Consider the following 22,283-nt stretch of genomic DNA (forward strand, 5'->3'; position numbering starts at 1 on the left):
AAATTTTAGATTAATTTGTGCTGTTTTTCAAAGAAAATTCAGTGCTAAAAAGATGAGGTTTCTATAGGCGAAATGTTTGCAGAGTACTCTCTTTTAGAGCTGTTGTCTTTTAGCTTCTTCTAATATGTTTTCAAATGATTTAATGCCTCATAAAACTAAGCTAATAAACCTATAAAATACTCAGAATGTCTCTCATGGCATAAGTCCATATTTACCCATCAAAACAGACTCCTTGCTGCCACTCCCCAAGGATCACAAATCATTGAAAAGTAAATACAACTCCTTGATAAACTTGAACTGATTTAATATTTTGATAAACCCTTGCAGATCCAGAGAGCAAGCCCCTTCGAACAATGAGGACCTCTTCCCCTTAGTGGAGTCCAAGACAGTGGAGACGCTAATACGGCAATCGATAGGAAATTAATTAATATAATCGCATTGGTCGAGCGAGGGTCCATTATAATGCCAGGAGGAGTGCCGTGCCAGTGCCACAGCGAATGGGGGGCCACTGCACACAATTTCATGCTCGCTGGACCAGAATGGCCAGAACCGCTAATATTTTGCTTCAAATCCTTTGGCAATTAAATGCCAATAAATTAGAAATTCTCCAGACCAGGCCCGTGGACTCGTAGACGTTGGGGATTATTAAGCTTAATTTGCATTTCGAATTTCGTATTTATTTATGGGGTTTTCAAGAAGGAAATGAGGAGAGAAGTGGATGCTAAGTTACCATTAAAATACATTTAAAATGCATATAAAATTTCCGTTTTAAGCCGTTTAAACAAATACGTTTAAAATTAAATGTAATCTGTGTAAATACTCGTATTTATCAGCAGCAAAGCAAAAGCAAAAGCATTCAAGCCAGAGTCCGAATGGCATTTCGGGGGCCATGTAATATTTTGTGAATAAATCCATTTTCGGCAAATACTCGTAGAAAATCCGCACAAACGAAATGCATTTGATGGAAAATTCCAACGCTCAAATCAAAATCAGAATCAAAAGCCAATGGGGCCGCCCTGCCTCCCCTCCCGGAGCGTTCGGTGTGTATTAATTGGGGAAAAACTCTTGTGCCAATGGATGGATGATTTACCTGCCATGCCGAGTATTTTTCAATGGTTTCTAGGATTCGGGTAGCACTCTCATGTGTGTGTGTGTCCTGGCCTGGCCGTGTGTCAGAAACACAAATCCCCAGGACACTCGTTCGGGCACACACACTGGGATCTGGGATCTGGGATTGCGGATTGTGGATTGCGGGCACTCGATTGACGGCTGGCTAAAGGTAAATGGCTCAAATTGATTGAATTTTGCACTTTGGCATTCATGATGGTCAAAATGAAATTTGCATTTTGGGGCCAACGATTGTATAAATGTCAAAATGGGAAATTAATGGTCCAAGGAAATAGTGTTGGAGGAGCGCCGGAAACTTTTTTCATTTTGATTCATTAATGAAAAGTTCCGCCACAGAAAAAAAGCTAGAAGAGAGAGACTGGAAATTCATTTAATGGATTTTAATTATGCATTTTGTGGTGTGGCACAGAAGTCGAGAAGTCGGGAAGTTCTTGAACGAACGTCTTGAATATTTGATTGCACTCTCATTGAGTGCCGCGTCGATGGCGAAAGTTGTTGCATATTTTGGGGGCAAGTTAAACGAAGCAGAAGACAGACAGACCTCCCTTTTTGGCCCTCGGGCAGTCAGTCCTCAATTCAATTTGTTCGCATTTCAATTTCCTTTCATTTTACGCTTGAATCTGTCCGACATTTGGTTCATCAAAGCTCAACCGCAAATAGCTTCACATATGCCGTGGCCCGGCCATTCCGGGATTTGCCTAGAAGTACGAGAATATTCTTTTGGCTTTTGTCTGCAATTTGGAGTTCATTGTACTTGGGGGCTTGCTTCGGTTGACAAATGAGCATCGCCTCCGGAGTTAGCTATGATAAATTATGGCCAGGCTATTTGAGCGCCAGCCAAGAGCCAGTCCTTGGCCAAGACAAATATTCTAGCTTATCGCCCATGTAGACTCGACCATTTTTTCCAGATTTATGCCATGACAAACAGAACAATCAGAAATTGCCAAGATTTCTTAATCTCCGAATAGTTGGAGCCGCCAGAAGCTGGAGGATTATTGATTAGAAAATTATTTCCACTGGGCAAAAGAAAATTAGATATGATAAAAAGGCAACAAAAAAGAGATGATTTGGTTATCTTTTTGGAGTAAAAGATTCGATTTGAATGTACGAAGAGAGAAGGGATTTTTGTGATCTGTATAACCCAATAGATATATTGACAAATTATGATTATGGTTTTTAAAGATAAGGACCTTACCTTTTTGGGTATTGCGCGTCATGCGTGAGAGCCCCTCGGTTGGTTTGTCGGATGGAGTGCCTCGTTTCTCCTGGGGTTCCGGCCGTAACAAGCTTTACCCTGGTCGCGCTGGGGCTCTTTATAGCGCAGACACTCTTGGATCTGGTTTTTAAAGTCCTGAATGGTAGCCTTCTTTGTATTCTTAGATGGTGATGAGATGTTCTTCTTCTGCTGCTGACAATATCTACAAAAATATTTACATACTGGTAGATTATTCCTCCAAAAGGTACTCAAATCTTAAGACAAAATTGTTCGGTAGTCAGATCCGAATATTGCCTTATTGCTCATCTTGTGTTCTGTGGGTATTTTTTTGTGGAATTTCAACGATGAGTATTCGCTTTTAACAAATCTCAAAGTCTCAGCTTTTAGGTTGGAAATTGTTAACGTTAGAAGGTAAGAAATGTTACCAACAAAAATATACATCTAGCGCAAAAAAAAATCCCAAAAAAAAGAGAAACGCAATTCTTGCCACTTCATTCTTCGGCCATTAATCTATTTCAACTTTTCGCCCAGTTTTTTTCCGCCCCGGAATGTATTTATCTACATTAACATTTCAGCTGCTTGGCATTTTAGCATTTCGCTATTTTTTGTCTTTTTTTTTAGCTTTGGCTATTTTTAAAATGAGATTTTGGCGAAACAAATTGCAGCTACTTTGCCAGTCGGGAAAAATCCCAGTAATTAGACAAGTAATTAGAGGGGATTTTTCAAAAGAAAACCGAGAAACAGTCGGAGGGAAAACGAAATGTCCTCAGTGCCTGGCCACAAAAAAAAAACCGAGAACATGTGTTACCCCCTCCTCAGACACGTTATCAAGCCAAAAAAAAAAGGATCCACAAAAAATGTATGAAAGAAATATCTTTTCTGTCCATAATACTCGACACTTCGGCACCTTTGGGGCGTGGGAGGGTGGCTGTGGGGAGTGCACATATAATGCTAAAATATTATACCGATATTATGCAAATTTTTATTGTTTTCCAGACGAAACCCCGACGCGAAAGAGCGCAAAGGCGCAAAGGACGAAGGCTCATGGCTAAAGGGATTTGGTGCGTGATGAAATTAGGATAATTTAATAGATTACGCCCGACGTTGATTTTTCACGGCACTCTCCATAGGACCCTGGACCTGGACCGGGGCTGGGAGTGGGAGTGGGAGTGGGTGGCAGGGGGTGGGGGGCCACATCATGCATTATACATAATACATAATACCTGTTATGTGCCGTCTGCGCGTATTGATTGCATTTACTACCTTCTGCCTGGGCATTGTGTTTGTCTGGCAGCGGGGTTTTGGCCCAAAATGACAGCCGCTCCATCCACATGGGGATTGCCCGCCCATGGCGGCGCTACTTTCCCCTTAATGTGCGCCACCCCGCAGCCCCTCTGTGCCGTTTTTGGGATTTGTGGAGCCATCGTTTCTTCCTTTCTCTCCGTTTTTTACACTTTATCGTTTCGGAAAGTTTGCGCCCTCATTTTTGGGAGGCTTTTGGCAGGCAGATCACGTAGTTTGAAGTCGCATTTCGTCACCTGAACAAAAGACTCGAACGGGCGCTGGGGCTGCACAGATTTTCCACGGAGATGGGGATGGGTATGGGTATGTCTAGGGGTGTCCTTCAAGTAGCCATTTATGTGCTGGTCCAGTAATACTTGTTAAATTGTTATTCTATGCTAAGTACATCCAATTGTTCTTCATACTTCAAATCGAGACTTTTTATTGGTTTAGAATAATGCTGATAGATGAGGGGATTTCTGAGGGATATATCTTATACGGGGCATAACAAGATTTCTTGATGATTTATCGAAGGATATAGCGAGATTTGTTCTTACCAAAGTACATGCGGAATTTTCTCCCTAAGACGCCTGAACACTTAACCAATCATCGAATGAGCCTGAATACGTTATCTGAATAAACCAATACAAAAAATGGTTTTCTATGGAAATTTTTCGGAAAAGAGTTCCAGTTCGAGTGGAAACATCTGTGAGCTACTAGGAACATATTAAAACTTCAAAAAGTACATTTGGAAATGGTTCTTTTAGAGTACAAGGCAATTGGGAAGAAACAAATTATTCTATTGCCTTTGGTCATTTTTAATACATTCATTTTGCCACCTCGTTTATTCTCATTTCCAAACGTTTGGCAACTATGGCAAGAAAAAGAGAACAACCGCCGCGGCGCTCTCTTAATTTTGTTTCAAGTTTCAGTTTTTTCGCCACATTTATAACCTTTTTCCCCATTTGCCAGCACTGTTTTCCAATAAGAGCACACGCAAACTAAGAGAGAGAGCTTCATACCTAATTGAGACCGCTCTCTCTTATTCCTTTTTGATCTGCTTCTTGTCTGCGCCTAGTTCTCCTCCAGTGTCAGAAAGAGATAGCGATAGATTTGCTTTGGCATGTACGCCATTTTGAATGAAGTGCAAGACCGCGTGATCAAATGAAAATTTTTCCTGTACATACATACATAGCTATTTCGCTTACTTTTTGCACATTAAAAAATATATCCACGCATGTGTGTATTAAATATACATACACATTCATGTTATGTTGCACTCACTTTCAAACAATTGGCGCAACTATGTATATTTTCCCTATTTTCCGATTTTTACTACCACTTGTACCGCTTTTTACGGCAAAAGAACGCGGAGCTAAGATAAACCACGCGTTTGAAAAATTACCAAAACTTGAACTGAGAGCGAGTCACGAGGCGGCTTTTACTCTCTGATTTCATGATTTCCTTTTGTTGCTGTTTCTTCCGGCTCGCTCGTGATGACGTAATGCAAGGTGATTCACTCCGTTCTTATTTCGCTCAATAGAACAGCGCTCGCAAAAAACGGTTTTTGACTCCTGTTTGAGTGAAAATGTCAAGACAAATAAACAAATACTCTCAACAAAGCAAAAGTTCAATTAATTCGCTAGAAATATATGTATGGTAGAAAAAATGGAGAAACAAATTTTTCCATTGCCTTTGGTCATCTTTATCACATTCATTTAGCCTCCTCGTTTCCAAAAACTTGAGTTTTCCTGTGGCAAAACAACAGAAAAAGCGCCGCGCTCTTATTTGTGTGGTAAGATTTCCGTAGAAATCCAAATTTTTCGCATAATTTGTCACCCCTTTCCCCATTTTAAACACGCAGAATAAAAGAGAGCGTTAAATACATACCTTATTCGAAGCGTTCTATCTCATTCCTTTTTGATCTTCTTTTCTGCGCTTAGTTCTCCTCCAGGGTTAGAAAGAGAGAGCGATAGATGCGCATTTGGCACGTACGCCATGGCGAACGAAGGTCAAGGCAAGACCTCGAGATCGAATGAAAATTTTGCAGGAATGCCTGCCCTTCTAGCAATTTCGCTTGCTTTTTGGACAAAATAAAAGTATGTTTAATGAATATAGTAAATATACAAATGTATGTGTGTATAACACACTTGGGTAATGAGCTTTTATATATTTAACGATACGAACATTTTCTTAGATTGAAAAAACACTTGAGAGCCAGGATTTCTGATATTTTTCACTGCTTAAATTGCGCAACTATATTCTCCGAGTTTTTCTCACCACTTGTACCGCTTTTTTCGGCAAAGGAACGCGGAGCTAAGATAAACCACGCGTTCGAAAACTGACCAAAAATTGAACTGAGAGCGAGTCACGTAGGCAGCTTTGGACTCTCTCATTCCATGCTCTCCTTTTGCTGCTCTTCCTATTTGCTCGCTCATGACGACATTGTGCGAGGTGGTCCGCTGCCGCAACGCGCTCTCTCTTTTCGGATCCTATTTTGCTCGGTACGACAGCGCTCTCGGTAGACTCGAAAGAGAGCTAGCAGACCACCTTGCAAAATGGCATCTTGTGCTTATTGACATTTGGAATTCGCTACTGCTTATCGTCTTTTCCCTTTCAAACTAAAAATGAAGAGAGCCGTTTTGTTCTCCTGTTTGTCAGAGTGTGCGGGATTAAAAGAGGGGTATGTAAAGTGAGTAAAGTGTAAAGTCGAATATTAAAAGAAGAGGGAAAGAGGGAATTGTAGGGAAAAGGCTCAGCATTATTGTGTTGGCAATATCTTATGAAAATATTCAAGACAAATAAACAATAGACACGCCCTTCAACAAAGCAAAAGTTCAATTTAATCTGGTAGATATTTGTACATATATAAGGATTCTCCGATATACGGCATATGGCACTCGTTTGTCGGCACATTTTCCAATTGTTTTTGTTTCAATCTCTCCTTTTACCTGTTGACTTTTTGTTCATTTTGGAGCTGGGGCTTTTTGGCTTCAGGTATTGCCTTTTTGCACATTTCATTTTCGGATGGCAGTAAATTGTTGGCATTTTAATTTTAATTTTCGTTTTCATTTCTGTTTCTGTTGTTGCTGCCGCTGCCGCTGCTGCTGCTGCTGCACGACGAGTAGTTTATTAATAAAGTGCATAGTGCGGACCGATATAAAGTCAATTTATGCAATATAATGAACTGTAAACCGGTAAACTGTCATCAGTGTCTCGGTGGCTCCTCGGCTCTTACATATTGCCATTTAAACGCAGTCCTGCGTGCAACGCACAAGCACAGGGACAGACGCCTAGTGGAATGGATGCAGGCTCCCACATTCAGGCATTTTCGTATTCCGTATTTATTGATTTAATATCTGGCTGCCTGCCCGCCTGCGGCCAATTTAATCATCATTTGTAGGAAATAATTAAAATTTACAATGCAACAGTGGCAAGGGGCAGGAGTCAGAGTCAGACGGAGGAGAGCGGAGCAGTAACTCCTGCCCTGAACCATTCGGCCATTCGATATCTTCTTGTTTGGGGTATATTTTAATAACCAGCAATAACAGACACGATACGCACAGGGCCACAAAGAAGGAAACACGACAGATAGACAGCCAGCCAGAAAAGGGCCGACAGAACCAGACAACTCAATGGATTGTGGGAGACTGTGGCTAGGAGAGGGCCTATCTATAAATGCAGTCCATTCTCCATGAAGCAAACTAATTGGTATGTAATACTGTTAACGAAAAAAGCTACACGTAACTAAATCTATGGATAATGGATAAAAGGGTCCATTTCTTCGGGACTAGCTGACCCGGCGAACCCTTTGCCAGTAGCACCAATCAGCACTTTCGAATGAGCGGCAAATTTGAAAGGATTTTGTAGATACAAATAATAAAGTTAAGGTTACGATATGTTTATCTTGTAACAGTACATAATATTAATCTCTACGTTGAGGAGAGAGAAAAGAAACGATTGGAATCCCCTGCTAGCGCTTAAATCTGCGTTTTTCCGACATTTCATGTTTCTTCTTCAAGATGTACGCTGATATTCGCTGATGGGCTGTCCGGTACAGGATGTACATCTCTCGGTAGAAGAGCTCCTCCGGCCCCTCCTCGTCGGACGACTCGTTTTGCTTATGGTATTCCTGAACGTTCCTCTTCCGCCCATCTGCAATAGACGATACCGGCACAGGCTTTGTTGTCGAAGATATCAGCGACACTGGCGGGACCGGCTGTAATCTATAGAGCGTCGAGGAGGTGCCGCCGGATTGGAGAATATCTAATCCAGGCTTGGGCTGCACTCTCGAGGGCAGTGGATTCACCTTCGACCTACCTTTGGGAGGCGAGACGGTACGGGACCTCTTTTGTAATCGATTTACAGAGGTTTTCTCGGGAAAGGGTTGCTTCGGGGTTGCTTCTCTCAGTCTCTCAAAGGTCTGCAAAAATGTGCGGTTCGGGGTGTAAGATTCAGACTTCTCTAGAGGAGCCATGGCAAATGCCGAGACCAAGCGGCTCTGGAAGGATATGGCATCGTCAAAGAGAGGTGATCCCAACTTGTCCAGGTCCGTATTGATGCGATTTTTCTCAGATATTCTCTTTTTATGGGCCATCGTTGCCTCTCCTTAACGTATTCGAATTTTTGTAACTAAACGATAGGAAATATAATCGAGAATTGTGTGTTGTTCTTTGAAATTTCTTATTTTTGGTGAACAAGTCTGATTTTCTATACGAACAAATGAATGAATATGACTCGTATTTATAGATAATGGAATGGCTACTTTCTATCTTGGTTACAAACAGGAGAAGAGGAGAGAAATTGATACCACCTTGAGGGCTGGGTGGCTGGAGATCTATGCCCATAGATTTGGCGGTTCGTCTAGAATAATAGGGGTGAGCAGCATCAGGCTAGACTCTTGCTTTTGGAGTTGCAGGCAGCTGATGACAATACTATCTATGCAGCACAGGTCGTACAAGAACTCATGCTCTTCAGTGGCCAATTGGGCTTAGATCTCCCGGGTTTTATTCGATTTTGAGTTCAAATATCGTGTTGGACGACCAGCTAATCGGATCTTCCTATTGTATATACTTTGAGACCTGCTTTATCACTATATGCGGATTGTATAGGATGCTTCCATCTGTCCCGGAGAGAACCAATCTGCTTAGATGACCATCTCCTTGTCAAGAACCAAATAGGTACCATCTTGGAGGATGCATCCAAAATTTGCAGTGTAGTGCCGTATTTCGATATTGATAAGTGCCACAGTATTATTTCTGAAAATATATGAATACCCAGAAACGCGAATATAAATTTACTGGCGTCGAGTAAACACAAATCCCCCCTTATTAAAGGTCCCTCGAAACCGTCTGCAGAAGCAGCCCCTTCTCTCAGGAGTCCCATTCATACAGTGTATGGTATTCCCCTTCTTCACGGTAATGCCTTCATAAATATGTCGCTAATTTAGCAAAACGGCAATTGTTGCATTTGTTAAAGTTCCATCTCCATTTGGCTTTGGGCACTTTAATTTGAATTAGTGTTTAAATTTTCGCACTTGCTGCCGCTCATAAATTAATGAAAGTCGCAGCGTCTGCCCTGAGAAGGGAAGAAAAGAGAGGCGTATGTTTATTCTATGATTGTGGGGCATTCAAATGTCTAAATACTCATACATACATATACGGGTACTCCGGAACGGGTACATGTGTATTTTGTCGTTGCTTCTGCTTCTGCTGCTGCTGTTGTTGTTTCTGGTAAGTGCCATTTCAAGCTCATTAGTGGCCATAATTAGCCAGAGGAGTTTATGGCCCACAGACACTGGCGAAATGCAGACAAGACACATTCAAGGCACAGACGAAACTACTTACAGTGGGCACTAAAAATACACGTACTACTACCAGAAGGAGGGAGAGAGGGAGGGACTGTGTGTTTGGGTCTCAGCCAGGGTGATCATTGGAGGGTGCTACTATTCTGCGAGTCTTCATCTGTCCATACAGGACACACTGGGTATCTAGAGCAGCTGTGAACAGCTGATTGGTTTTTAGGTTTTCCTTCGATTTCTACAAGTCGAAGGCCATGGAAATCGATTATTTGTTGTGACACTGACACCATTCAACTCCGCTCCATTTCGAATGGCTTACCTATCCATATCCCCATTATCCCGCACAACAATGGGACAAATGCCCGATAAGTACCACATGTTCCCCATTGTCAAAGGTAATCTCCACTCTGCAAAAAGAAAACAACAAAACAAAACCCTGAAGAGGTGTTGCCCAGGGAAGGAGGGGAGGGGAGTGCGTGCAAAATTTCGCACACACTCAAACATGAAATAAAATAAAAAGGGCATGTGTTCGCCCAAACACACAGGGCAAACGGAGAAGAAGCAACTGTAAAGATACTTTTCGGCTGCCCCGGCATTACATAGCGAGCGAGGGGGGCGAGGGACGAGGCGAGGCGAGGCGAGGCAACTTTACGGCCCCGCGTATTACAAACTGAAACATGTGTTTATTGTCCAACTGTCTTAGCGGGCTCTGCTCTGCTCTGGTCTCCCCGTCCCTCCTCTCAGCGTCTCCTTTGCTGCTACTCCTACTCCTGCTTTTACTCCTACTTCTTCGAGTTCCTCCTCTGCCAGTCGTGCGAAAAAAAGCAAGAGGGAAAGGTTTGCTTTGGGGTCGAGACATGGATACCCTTTCATGGGCATCGTTCTCATCGCAAGCGTTACGTCGGCTTTGGTTCTGTATCCTCTCTTCTCATGTGATCTTTTCCTTCTCACTCTTCCTTCCTTATCCCTCTTCTTTTCCACAACAACAACACTTGCGCCATGCTCATCAGAGACGCTCTCTCGCTCACAGACGATGCTCTCAGCAACATTGAATCTAAACAATATCGAACCATGTATCGTATCTCAATATCCGACAAGTACTTTATCCATAATACATATACCACTACTTCTATACACATTTAGTGCTTGGCAAACATCTGCCCAAACCAATCATACTCTTCCGCAGGGTACGCTGTCAGCGGCGGCGACTGCAACACTTCAAGTGACACTGCAGACACTCTCTCGGTCCGTGCTCCCTCCTCTCCCTCTCTCGTTTCTTCTCATTTAGCGAATGTGTGAAATTTCATTTAGTTTTTTTTGTGCACTCCCTTTTGCTCCTGCTGCTGCTACTGCTTTTGTTGTTAGTTTTTAGGGAGTTTTGTTTTTGTCATTAACAAATGGGAAATTAAATTGCGCTTAAATTTGCCTGTACGAAAAGTGTGAAGGGGGACGGGACTGGAAGGTAGAAAGGTAAAGAGGCTGGTTAAAAATAGATTTTTCAGCTGGCGAAAAATGCTTTAGGTCTCTCATTGAGTACTTTTTTGTTGTTGCTAGGGAGATAGACAGAGAGAGGGAGAAGATCGGGAGTGTTACAATTTCCACCAATATTCCCTCTCACAAGCAAATATTGAATATTCCGCTCATTCGAAAGTGCTGATTGGTGCTATGAAGTGGGAATTGCTTGCTCATCAACACGGATCCAGGTTCAAACCTGTTCCTCAATTCTATTCCCATATTCAATTCAATAATTCAAAATACTGCCGGAAATGGCTTTTGAGGTCCGCTGGTACTCAAATAATATTGTAATAAAGCTTATTCCAAACTGTCGTGACTGCTTCCCCCCTTTACACTTCATTTTCCCTTTTGCATATCCCATTCCACACTTCTTAATGGAGAAAATCATACCCGTATTTCCCATTCCATAACCAAGGGTTTGGGCAAGGTCCAGAGATGGTTAGGGCAGTAGTAATCACGTTGTAGAATGGATTCTGAGAATATCTTTAGAGTGGGGAGGCCTCAAGCACAAAGCCCTGTATATCCCTACTCATTTTCAGCTCGATTGCACTCAACATTGCAGCTGCTCGCAATTAAAACAGAAAGCAACTTTGTCACTTGAAACCGTTAATAGGCCTTAAGCCGGCTTAATCCACGGCAGGAGGCCAAGGGAAAGGAAAAGTTCAAGTTAAACGAGCAGCAACAAATGCGAGTATCCCCCCTCTTTCTGTCTCTTCCTTCTATTGGCTTCGTTTGGCTCCTTGGGGGGACGGACTCTGTGGAAGGGGATGTCCCAGTCCCCATTTGATTTAGCATTTTCTGCTTCGATTTCATTCCATTTCTGTGGCAAAGTCTCCGTGGTGCAAAACCCATGTCAAAATTCCCTGTGACAGCCCCAAAAACTTTGCGCTTAAAAATAAATCAAAACTTTTCATTCCAGAATTCATATTCGTCTTTCTACTCCCCCAACCACCACCCATACATCCCCCAGATAAATGTGCTGATAATTTGTATACGTTTCTTTTTTTTCTACTTTTCCTCCTTTCTTTTTTTTTTGCATATGTCAACTTTTGTCAATGGGCCAAAACAGAGTTTCTGGCCAAAACTTTCTATCATGCTGAGACATGGCAAAGTTTTGGCATCACTTATGGCTTTATTCTTGGCCTGAGAGCGAAAGGGGGGCCATGAGGATTCCGACTGTATCTCTGTGCAAGTCTGTGGGTTAAGCTTTGATTGTTGCTTATCTGCAGGCAGCAGACACATTTATTTTAATCAGCCATCAGAAGTCTGAACTCCTTCGGAATTGAATACATTAAATGTAAGAATATTATCAGTGAATACCAAACAGGACCAATCTTTATATATAAATTATCTTTATTATCTATTAATTTTAAAGTTCTAGTTTGTGTTGCTCCGAACGATGTCGTTGGAAGCATTAACTGATAGCACTAATCATCACTTTTGGATGAGCGGAATGTAAATGCTCATTCTGCCGTTTAAACACAAACACCGTTACACGAGATTTTTATACATATTTGAATATATAAAACACTGCAACCTTGGGTGTCAGCCTCTTACTGAAACTTCTCCGCCAGATTGAATTGTTTTATAACGGTGACCACGGAAAAGGCCAGCTTTACCATCTACAAAGAAACGAGAGGTTATATAGAGGTTATATACAGACTATCCGAAGAGTTCTTACTGATAGATTCGTCTGCATACAGATGGGAAAAACTCCGCCCGCTGTTAGGATAATCGGTTGCTGGAGATTGTGCAGAAAGTAGACCAACGTGGACTTGTATTTGCGACTGGCCCCTAACCAGTCCGATTGGAACAGGCTCTCCGATAGCTCACGGCAGTCCTCGATGATGATGTTGCACAGGTAGCAGAACGGAAAGGTTTCCAGGCACACATCGAACATGAAGCACATGGTGCCGATGCCTGTCCAGAAGTTGGAAAAGAACATGATATGGATCATGGACAGGCCGAGAACCAGACCAATCAACAGGAACTGCACGAAAATGGTGACCGAGTAGACAGGGCGCAGAAGATTAACATAGCTAAGGGAATACCATTCAATCACCGGACATATGAAACAGATGAGGCGAAGACCTTACTCCAGTATCACGCAGTGGTCATGGATGCATCTATTCAGATCCTCCTGGTGTTCCTCCTCAGTTTTGCTGGAATCCGAGTGTAGTTTGGTCAAGCGATCCTTGAGCAGACCCATGTGGCAGCGAGCCATTATCATGTGGGCCAAGGGAGAGACGTCGGTGCACTGGTTCATGGTAACCACGCCGCTCATCAGCAGTAGCTCGAAAAAACTGGTCACTAGAAAGTTCCGCTCGGAGTCCAGCCCAGGGAGGTACATACGCCAGGCGTGGCTGCCCAACAGGAGGTAGCCCGTCCAATTAATGACCACAAATCCCGAGTATAGGATGTGGTATGTCACATAGCACCGGTTCGCCAGAGCCACGGAGCGGTGCACACTGGCGCGTTCCTCGTCGCTTGTGCAGCGCAGGTCCAGGCGATCCAGCAGCTTCCTGGCTGCCTGAAATCTCTTGTAACCAAACATGGTGTAGACGCACTTCAGGGAACAGCCATACATGTCCACGCAGATCTCCAGGGAGCCAAAAAACTCTCCCGGCGAGAAGTTTTTGAACCTCTGCACATATTCCATGGACATCGACATCGGCAGCAGGACGAGCAGCAGAACGTTCCAGGAAAAGGCCCAGATATTATAGAGTACCATCCATCGCTCATCCTCGGTGGCTCTCCAGCCCCAGAGCTTCTGTACTCGATCCAAGTAGACAAAGGCATCGCGGGACTGAATCCTCTCCGTCAACGGCTTGGCTTTGATACGCGGAAACAACTTGCTCAACATCTTGGCCGGACTTCTGTCTCGAATATGTCGAATGCATAGAACGAGTGTCTTATATAGACTGTCGGTTTGTTGTGGTTGTCTTGTATCACTTTTTTTGAGTTCGCTCAAAAGTTGGGCATATTTTATTTGCCCTTTTGTACATAAATATTTAACAGACCGAAAGTTGATTGAGTTATTTCCATGAACTATTGATTATGTCTTTCTGTCTGTTTCTTCGGATCGTTAAAATGCTATATGTATATATATCAATCAGTGATGAAAAATATGATAAATCTTTTCTCTAAATATCCATTTAAAGGGTATCTTTTAGTCGGGGTCTTTGGTTATAGTTGGCCCTTCACATGTTTTATTCATAACTTTTAGTTATTATTCTTTTTGAAACTTGCGCAAATTGTTGAATTATTAACATTGGGAATGAATGTACTGCCAAAGAAGTCACCTTTAGGGAAAACTGTTTAGACTTGGTATAAGATTGCACCTCCGCTCTAAGCATTCTGTATGCTTGTGTATGAATAAGGTGTCCGAGGAAACAAACTACAGAGCTTTAGGCCCTTGGGGATGAGCTACAGAAACTTCTGTGAAAGTTTTCAGCTCTGTTTCTGTTGCTCCAAACGATGTCGGTACATAGCACTAATCAGCACTTTCGGATGAGCTCCATGTAACTGCTCGTTGTGCTTGTTGAAAGGTGTGTTATGCCTGGTGAAAAGTAATAATCTCGGAGACTTCGTACAGAAACTTCTGTCAAAGGTTTCAGCTCTCGAATCTCATCTCGGTATTTCCTCGATCTTCCGGAATTATATGCTGATTCCGTTAAAGCGGTTTCCATTATCAGCTGACTGTCAATCCATGATAACCCCGGCAGAGTGATTCTGCCCTCGGATGTCTCAATTTGTCACTCGAATCATGCTGCCGCCGATTCCACCGATTCCACAGATTCATCAATGTCGTGGAGCCGTCTCCCTTGGATGTTTGCAAATGCCGCGAAATTGATGATGAAGTCTGGGAAAGCTTTTAAGCTGCCAATGGAAAAAGTTTCACTCGCACACAGACCGATAACTTTTGAGCTCTGAACCTTTTGAACCCTTCGGAATAGTTATTTCTGTGTAAACAATTCAATTGCATAAATATGCCAAAAGGAAAACACAATTTAACTCAACGACAACTTTTCTCCGCTCTCCGGTCTTTACTTTTTCATTTTTCGTATGTCGTTTTTTGGGATGGAAGGAAGAAATAATTCTTAACAATTTGATTCAATCAGAGGCGATATCGAATGCTGGGAATTGAAAGGCCTTTGTCACCTTTATAGCAGCGTAAACTTTTTGCCCAAAAAGTTATTTAAAACATTTTTCCCCCCATGGCCTCCCCCTCTTTCCTGGCACACTCCCAGACTTTTCTTCATTGTTTGCGCTCGAAGAAAAATGCGTTTTTCATGCTAATGTCAAACCTTAATAGATGAGACCCTCCCCTTCCCTTGTAGGGAGGCGTGGCAGTCTCCCCTTAAACCGACCTCCAGTGGAACATGTGTTTTGAGATTTTCTTGTGGCATTTCCATTTCTGGTTAGGAGGAGGCGTCAGCATCATTTCCTGAGTTATTTCACTCTAGAGAATTTTCAATTGGACTTTGCGGCAGTTCCATTTTATTGCGGAGGCGTGGCAGTGCCAGTGCCGAATGGACCACGAGAAATTTAGGTAATTTTCAAAGTTTTCTTCAATGCTGACATTAAATTGACCCAAATAGTTGAAGTTGAACAAACTTGAAAGCCATTATTTGTAACTGTTCTAATAGACCTCTTGGGATTCCCATTCCAGGAAGAAGTTGAGAGCTTTTAAAAGCTCTAGTGCCATTTAAGAAAGTGATGATTAGGGGGAAAGCTGCCCCTACTTTAAATTAGCTTTCCAAACAACTGTTTTGGAAGAGATTAATAGAGAAAACATTACCGTACCACAAACCAATGGAAACACCCATCTATCAAGGCATCGAATCCCATTCTATTCAATCCCTGACCCATCTCCTGTTTCTCAATCCAATTAAATGATTCACCCAATGGTAATCCATATATGTACATATCTGTATAACAATTTATCAACTTGTCAGCATATTTAATGGGGACTGGGTTAAAGACATTTGCTTGTGTTTGATGCCTGGCCCCCGTCCCGAAATAAAGCACTCTCCATTTGCCCACATCTATTTCCTCTTCAATCCGTCAATTCAATGACGAAACTCCCATAATATGCCAAATGCCAATATTGCGTATACGTAACGTTGTGCGTCCAGTGTTTTGCTGGCTGGGATTTGTTTAGCAGTAAGCGGAAATAGTTGTAGAGGGATATCTGAGCGTGTGTGTGTGTGTGTGTGTGTGTGTGTGTGTGGAGCATGGACTATGGAGCATGGACTATGGAGCATGGAGCATGTTGTGTTGTGTTGTTGAAGTTTATATGCAGGATAAACTGTTCAACCAACTGACGTACACAGGACAGAGCCTGTCCGGCCCGGGGAGGGGGCAGACAGGCTCAGTCTGCCATAAAAGCAAATAACTGTCGTGTGGGTATATGTTTTAGTTAACTGAACTATCGTTCTCTGTGTCTGTGTCCGTGTCTAGTGTCTGGTGTGTTCGGTGTGTGTGCTGCACACATGTGTACATCTAATATGTTTGTCCATCAATTGTCCTGTCCGAAACTGGACTTCAGTGCAAACATGCTGAAATCTAAATCCTTGTCCAGCTCCGACTCCCCTTTCCTGCCTCCTTTTGCGGGCAACCAACCCAAAGTCAAGACAACGTTTCACTCTCTCAGTTAATAAATATTTCTTTTATCGGTTAAAAAGTAAATATGCAATAAAAAATGCCACAATATATACAATATTTGGAAACGATCCTTGTTATGGGAACAGCAGCTGTTGCATTTCTCTGCTCTTCAAATGGAAATCAGAATCGAATGGCGTTTTGTTCCCTGGCTTTTATTTGCCTACATTTGTGGCCACATCATATCGTTTGAGGCCTGCGAGTTATTGTATTCGTTAGGCCCAAATATTGTGGATAAACATGGCTCGAAGTGAATGGAAAACCAAATTAATTGGCCAACAAGGTGCTAAGGAAAAGGGTTCTACTGAAGGGAACTAAAACTAATGAAGAATTCTATTCATTCTATTCATCTAAGGCATCAAGGAACCCCTTTAAGTAGGTACAAATTTCTCTAAAAAAAATAATTTTGGTGTGTGATTCACGTGTCACGTCTCTGAGCCCTGGCCAAGAGGGTGTGAAGCGATAAAAGTTCAAGAGGGAGGCATATAAAAAAGTCTGCGACAGAGTTGTCACCAGCTGTCCCAAACAATCTTAATATTTGATGTGGAACCACGCATCAAGACGGCAGCTGTGACCCCGATTGCGGAACGGTATGACCCCCCCCATCTATTGTTCCTTGGGTGGACGGGCAGAACTTTTTAAAATAGATGCCCAAACATTAGCAATTTAATGCATTTGCTGGGCAGAGATGAAATGCATAAATTTGATATGCTAAATTAAGCCACCAAAAAGGATAAGTGGAGTCCAACTTTGAGTGGACGGTGAGGTCCTGCATACGAAATCAGCTTTTCGGGGGGCAGTCACTCCTAGCTGATTATAATGATGATGATGGACTCGGCTCGTTTTGATTTTCAGAAGATTTGGATTCGTCGGAAGTGGGGGGTGGGGCCTGCCCCATGATTGCTCTCAACGATTGCGCCACTGACAGACTCTAAAATGCCAGAAACAATTTAATGCTTCATTGATAACCTCACATATGTGGCCTGCCCTGTGCCTGACAGCCCACACAGACTTATCTGGGGTTCTTTCCTTCCTTTCTTCCGTTCTTTTCTTTTCACTTTTTTCCCCGAACATGTCAAACAGAAGGCAAGGAAAGAAAGAGAAATACATCGAGACCCGCGCTATGTGCGATAAACATATGAAAAATGCACATGCGGTGAGAGCCAAGTTCAATTCCAGAGGCCAAAAGTTTACGCCACTTAATAGAACTTGACGCAAATTCAATTACAACATTGGACGCCGCCCCCCACCACCACCACCACCACCACCCCCACACTTCGACACACACTCGGGGCGGAAAAACTTACAAAGAAATTTGCGGAAAAACGTTCGCTGCCGCAGTCAACTTTGCCCCCAAACTGAAACCAAAAGGGAACCACTCCAGGCGGCTATTCGTATAGGGTATTCGAGTATTGAAAAGGGGTGTATGGTATCTAATGGGCAAGAGAATGCTGTCTGTAAGGTCTATCCTAAAGGATAAGCAATGGATGTAGCAATATGCAATATCCGCTTCGTTTCTTCGTCTCTCACTCGTGTACGAGCTTAATATTGAATATTCCGCTCATCCGAAAGGGCTGATTTGTGCTAATAACAAGGCATGTCCCCATTGTTATGCGCTGAACGGCTTATCGCCACGGATACACACTCAAAGCTGTTACCAAAGTCCAATCGTAGTGCAAAATTCGGCGGCAAATGGTTTGCCGTGTCTGCTAGTATTTTTATAAATTTTCTTACAATTTAAAGACAGTTTTTTGGGTACATTTGGTATCTAAAATACTTTTTACACAATAAATAAACTAAAACTGAGGGCATCCTTCAGTCGGAACCCCGTCGAATCGCTCTTCATGACTTTTTTCTAGCCATTTTCTGTAAACGTTGTCACAGCCTACGGCGGTTTTGGCTCTGAGGAAAGGTTAGGGAGGACTGCTGGAGGATGAATTCGGAATGGGGTGCAACTTCAATTGGAATTGAAGTTTTTCTCAGCTTGCGGGCAGGCGCTGCTTCCTCTTCCCCTTCCGCACTCCTGGAGGAGCTTCACTGTACTGCAATTAGCAAATAAAACTTGGCATATTTTCGGTGCGGCTAAATGAGGCGTGGTCGGAGAGGCCAAGAAACTTTTGCAATCACTTTCGTTTGCATTCAGGAAAAAGGAATCGACTCGCCCCCCTTTTGGCTTAGGTCACAAAAACTTGAAAGCCAACAAAAGGGTTTGGGAAGTTTTTTGTTTTGGCCAAGGAGTTGTATCGATGGAATGACTTTTCCATTGGTGGATGGGGGGAAGAGGAGGAAGTGGAATGGTGACTGTAATTCATTTGGAATAAAGTATTATTTATTGGCAAGATATTCGCCGGTGATTGGGGTGGCTTCACCCAAGCATTCAGTACAATAAGGAGGTCCCATCCTAATTGCCGATGTGAGGAGAGGTAAGGAGATCTTAAGATTCTCCAAATGATGAAATCTTCATAGTACCACTCCCTATCCCCACTCCAGATCGAAGATGGCATGGATGTTGCCATCTCTGAGTTCTTGAAGGATGGTCTGTACAAACTAGACCTCGTTTTGTAAAGCTTTTAGACATCAGAGCACTATGTTCTACAATCAGACAAAGTTTTGCAAGTTTTTTCTTTCAAACGGTGTTTGTTTTATGGAAATATATGTATTCGTTCAGAAGTTATTAATTGAGCAAGATGCAACGATTTGACCACAAGCACATTACCGCCAAATTTTGAATTCAAATGTTTGCACACTGGCGCCACATACAAACAGTGTACGCTTTTGGAACTATTTGAGTGTTCCCAGGGAACAATACACGGAATTTAAGTTTCAATTTTTGCCAATAGGGGTGCTGTGGTACCAGATTAAGGCGATAGACGGCGCCCCAACAACAAATCGTATATTTAAAAATATAACAAATATTTAAATATTAACGAATTTATTGTATAATTCGATGGCTCCGATTGATAGGAATAAACAGTGACGGCTGACATTTTATGAATCAGTGACAAGGAATTAGAGATAGATGGAATTCGAAACGTTTTTGTGCTCAATTTGGCGTAAAAGTGTATCGGCGAAATAAAAAAAATCTAACTAAACATTCCAAAAACAACTTGAAATAAACAAGAGAAACTGTTCCATCGCTTGAACAATTTCCGGCCACCTGGCAGCCTCTTATCCTTCACCCGAACACCACCCCAAAGAGATAACACTGGAATTTTCGGCACTTCTCGACGTGGCTCTATAAATACGTGACCCCGCCAACGATTTAGGGCCAGAGCAGCAGCAGCAGCTGCCACAGAATAATGCAGCCGCTAAAGAAGGTCGGACTGGGAATAACCTTTCTGCTGTTGGCGCTACTGATGGGTAGCGCCGAGGCGAAAACCTCTCGCCGAAAGATCCACCGGGTGGGTCTGCAAAGAGACACGGATCAACGGAAGATCCTGCGTAATTTGGGACACCAAAATAAGGTGATCAGAAGTAAGCCAAGGCTGACCACGGCCCAGGCGGAGACTACAATGTTAACAGCGTCCTCGTCCTCGTCCTCGTCATCGAGTATACCCACAGAGACGCTCACGAATTCCTACAACACGGAGTACTACGGCCAGGTGACGATTGGTAGCCAGCAGTTTCAGGTGCTCTTCGACACGGCCTCGGCCAACCTTTGGGTGCCGTCTGTCAAGTGCACCCAGAAGGTGTGCCTGCAGCACAATCGCTACAACTCGAGTCGGTCCAAGACGTATGCGGCCAATGGCAGCGCCTTCCAGATCCAGTACGCCACCAGGGAGGAGGCAGTCATCTTGGAGGGATTTCTGTCCACGGACAGGCTGAATATTGCCGGACTGACGGTCAAGAATCAGACCTTTGCCGAAATCACTTCGATGCCGGAGAGCGTCTTCAATCGGTCCAACTTTGATGGGATTTTCGGTCTGGGTTTTCGCAGCATCTCTATCGGAGATGTGAACCCACCTCTGCTGAATCTTTTTGAACAAGGACTCATCGAGGCGCCACTGTTCTCGCTTATCCTCAACCGGAATGCCTCTGAGCCGAGCAATGGGGGCCAGCTGCTGCTCGGCGGCAGCGATCCCACGCTCTACAGCGGCTGCCTGACCTACGTGCCGCTCTCCCAAGTCGGATACTGGCAGATCACCGTCGGCAGCATCAGCCTGGACACTGGCTCCGATCTCTGCTCCAACTGTGAGGCCATCATCGATGCTGGGACCTCGCTGATTGTCGTTCCGTCTGCCACTTTGGCGGCCATCAACAAGAGATTTGGCATCACGGCAGCCGACAAGAGGGATGGCGTCTATACCATCTCCTGCGACAAGGTGTCCTCCCTGCCGGCCCTGACCTTCAACATTGGACGCAGGGACTTCACCCTGCCAGCCAGCAGCTACATCCTCAACTACGATGGCACCTGCGTCTCCGGTTTCACCAGTTTGTCGGACGGAGGCAATGATCTGACCGGGCTCTGGGTGCTGGGGGATGTCTTCCTGGGTCCCCTCTACATCGAGTTTGATATGGAATACAAACGCATTGCCATTGCCCCCAAATTGTAAATATCTATACATACATATATATATCAATATCTATAACCTATAGGAATGACATAATTAATAACCAACATATCTTTCAAATATATACATTATTCTGGTATTGTGATTATGCTTTGTTTTTGCAGATCAGATTCGTTTAGAAATTTATTAGACTTTTCCAAATTTAATTTCTAGTCCTATATTTCCTAGATTAAATTTATTACAACTAAATGATCTTCTTCATGGAGTGACAGGGTCATACCAAAGACAATATAATTCAATTTTGTTTTTGGCCAGCGAAAGGACAGACAAATTGTCTTCTTTGTTGCAGTTTTTGCTTTAGGTTTTTGTTTTTGCTTTTGCCTTCAAAAGCACTCGCTGGCAAAGCTTAGAAAAGGAAAGGAGAAAGAGATACTCACACACACATACATTTGCAAAAGAAAAAAGGTGGTCCTTGTATAATTTCATCATGGCTGCACCTAAATCTCTCTGTACGTATCACTCTCTTACTCCCAAAACTGCTCTCTTCATTCTCAGTAAGAGAGGGACGAAGTCGAGTAGCAGAAACGAATTCCAACTGTCCATAAGTGCATGATGAAACATGCACGGTGGTCCACTCGATCTCCTTCGCGTCTTATTTTACGGTAACACCCGAAAAGCGATAGCGTTGCATGGCCGAACCACCTTGCATTACGTCGTCATGAGCGAGCAAATAGGAAGAGCGAAAAAAGGAGAGCATGAAATGAGAGAGCACTAAGACGCCTACGCGTCTCGCTTTCAGTTCAATTTTTTTTGTCGTCTTAGCTCCGCGTTCTTTGGCCGCAAAAAGCAGTAAAAAGCTTATACAAATCGCAAAATATATTCGCGCTATTTGTGTTAGTGCAGTGCAGTGGGAAATATCCAAAATCCTGGCTCTAAAGTGTTTTTTTTTTTAAACTAAAAAAATGGCATGCCTGATGGTTGATGTGTGGAAATGTGCAGTGCAGCAAGTGGCTTATACATATGTATGCACATATTAATGTATATCTAATACACCTACATATGTGCGTGCATATGTATGTACATATGTATATTTTAAAAGCTGAAAGCTTTTCATTCGATCTCGAGGTTGCCTTGCCCTTCGTTCGCCATGGCATACGTGCCAAATGCA

At 43.1% G+C, this 22,283-nt stretch overlaps 2 protein-coding genes across 2 annotated transcripts; one reads left to right on the forward strand and one right to left on the reverse strand.

The window, feature by feature from the left end:
- Positions 1–12,358: 12,358 nt before the first annotated feature.
- Positions 12,359–13,895, reverse strand: LOC108161536 (odorant receptor 22a-like). Its single transcript, XM_017295816.2, has 3 exons — positions 13,037–13,895; positions 12,622–12,979; positions 12,359–12,562 (listed from the first exon to the last, which is right to left on the reverse strand). Exons 1-3 carry the CDS (start codon positions 13,801–13,803, stop codon positions 12,494–12,496), a joined length of 1,194 nt encoding a protein of 397 aa, XP_017151305.1. The 5' UTR covers positions 13,804–13,895; the 3' UTR covers positions 12,359–12,493.
- A 5,799-nt stretch (positions 13,896–19,694) lies between these two features.
- On the forward strand, positions 19,695–21,251 carry LOC108161531 (cathepsin E). Its single transcript, XM_017295811.2, has one exon. It carries the CDS (start codon positions 19,904–19,906, stop codon positions 21,155–21,157), a length of 1,254 nt encoding a protein of 417 aa, XP_017151300.1. The 5' UTR covers positions 19,695–19,903; the 3' UTR covers positions 21,158–21,251.
- The last annotated feature ends 1,032 nt before the right edge of the window (positions 21,252–22,283 follow it).

This window comes from Drosophila miranda, chromosome 4 (genome assembly GCF_003369915.1).
Source record: "Drosophila miranda strain MSH22 chromosome 4, D.miranda_PacBio2.1, whole genome shotgun sequence".
In the NCBI taxonomy this organism is placed as follows: Eukaryota; Metazoa; Arthropoda; class Insecta; order Diptera; family Drosophilidae; genus Drosophila; species Drosophila miranda.

What these genes read in the sequence shown, in the direction of transcription:
- LOC108161536 (XM_017295816.2), bottom strand. Translation starts at nt 13,803, where the DNA reads ATGTTGAGCAAGTTGTTTCCGCGTATCAAAGCCAAGCCGTTGACGGAG. An exon ending in GACCACTGCGTGATACTGGA is followed by an intron (nt 12,980 to 13,036) that starts GTAAGGTCTTCG and finishes GTATTCCCTTAG; the next exon opens with CTATGTTAATCTTCTGCGCC. An exon ending in GTATGCAGACGAATCTATCA is followed by an intron (nt 12,563 to 12,621) that starts GTAAGAACTCTT and finishes GTTTCTTTGTAG; the next exon opens with ATGGTAAAGCTGGCCTTTTC.
- LOC108161531 (XM_017295811.2), top strand. Translation starts at nt 19,904, where the DNA reads ATGCAGCCGCTAAAGAAGGTCGGACTGGGAATAACCTTTCTGCTGTTG.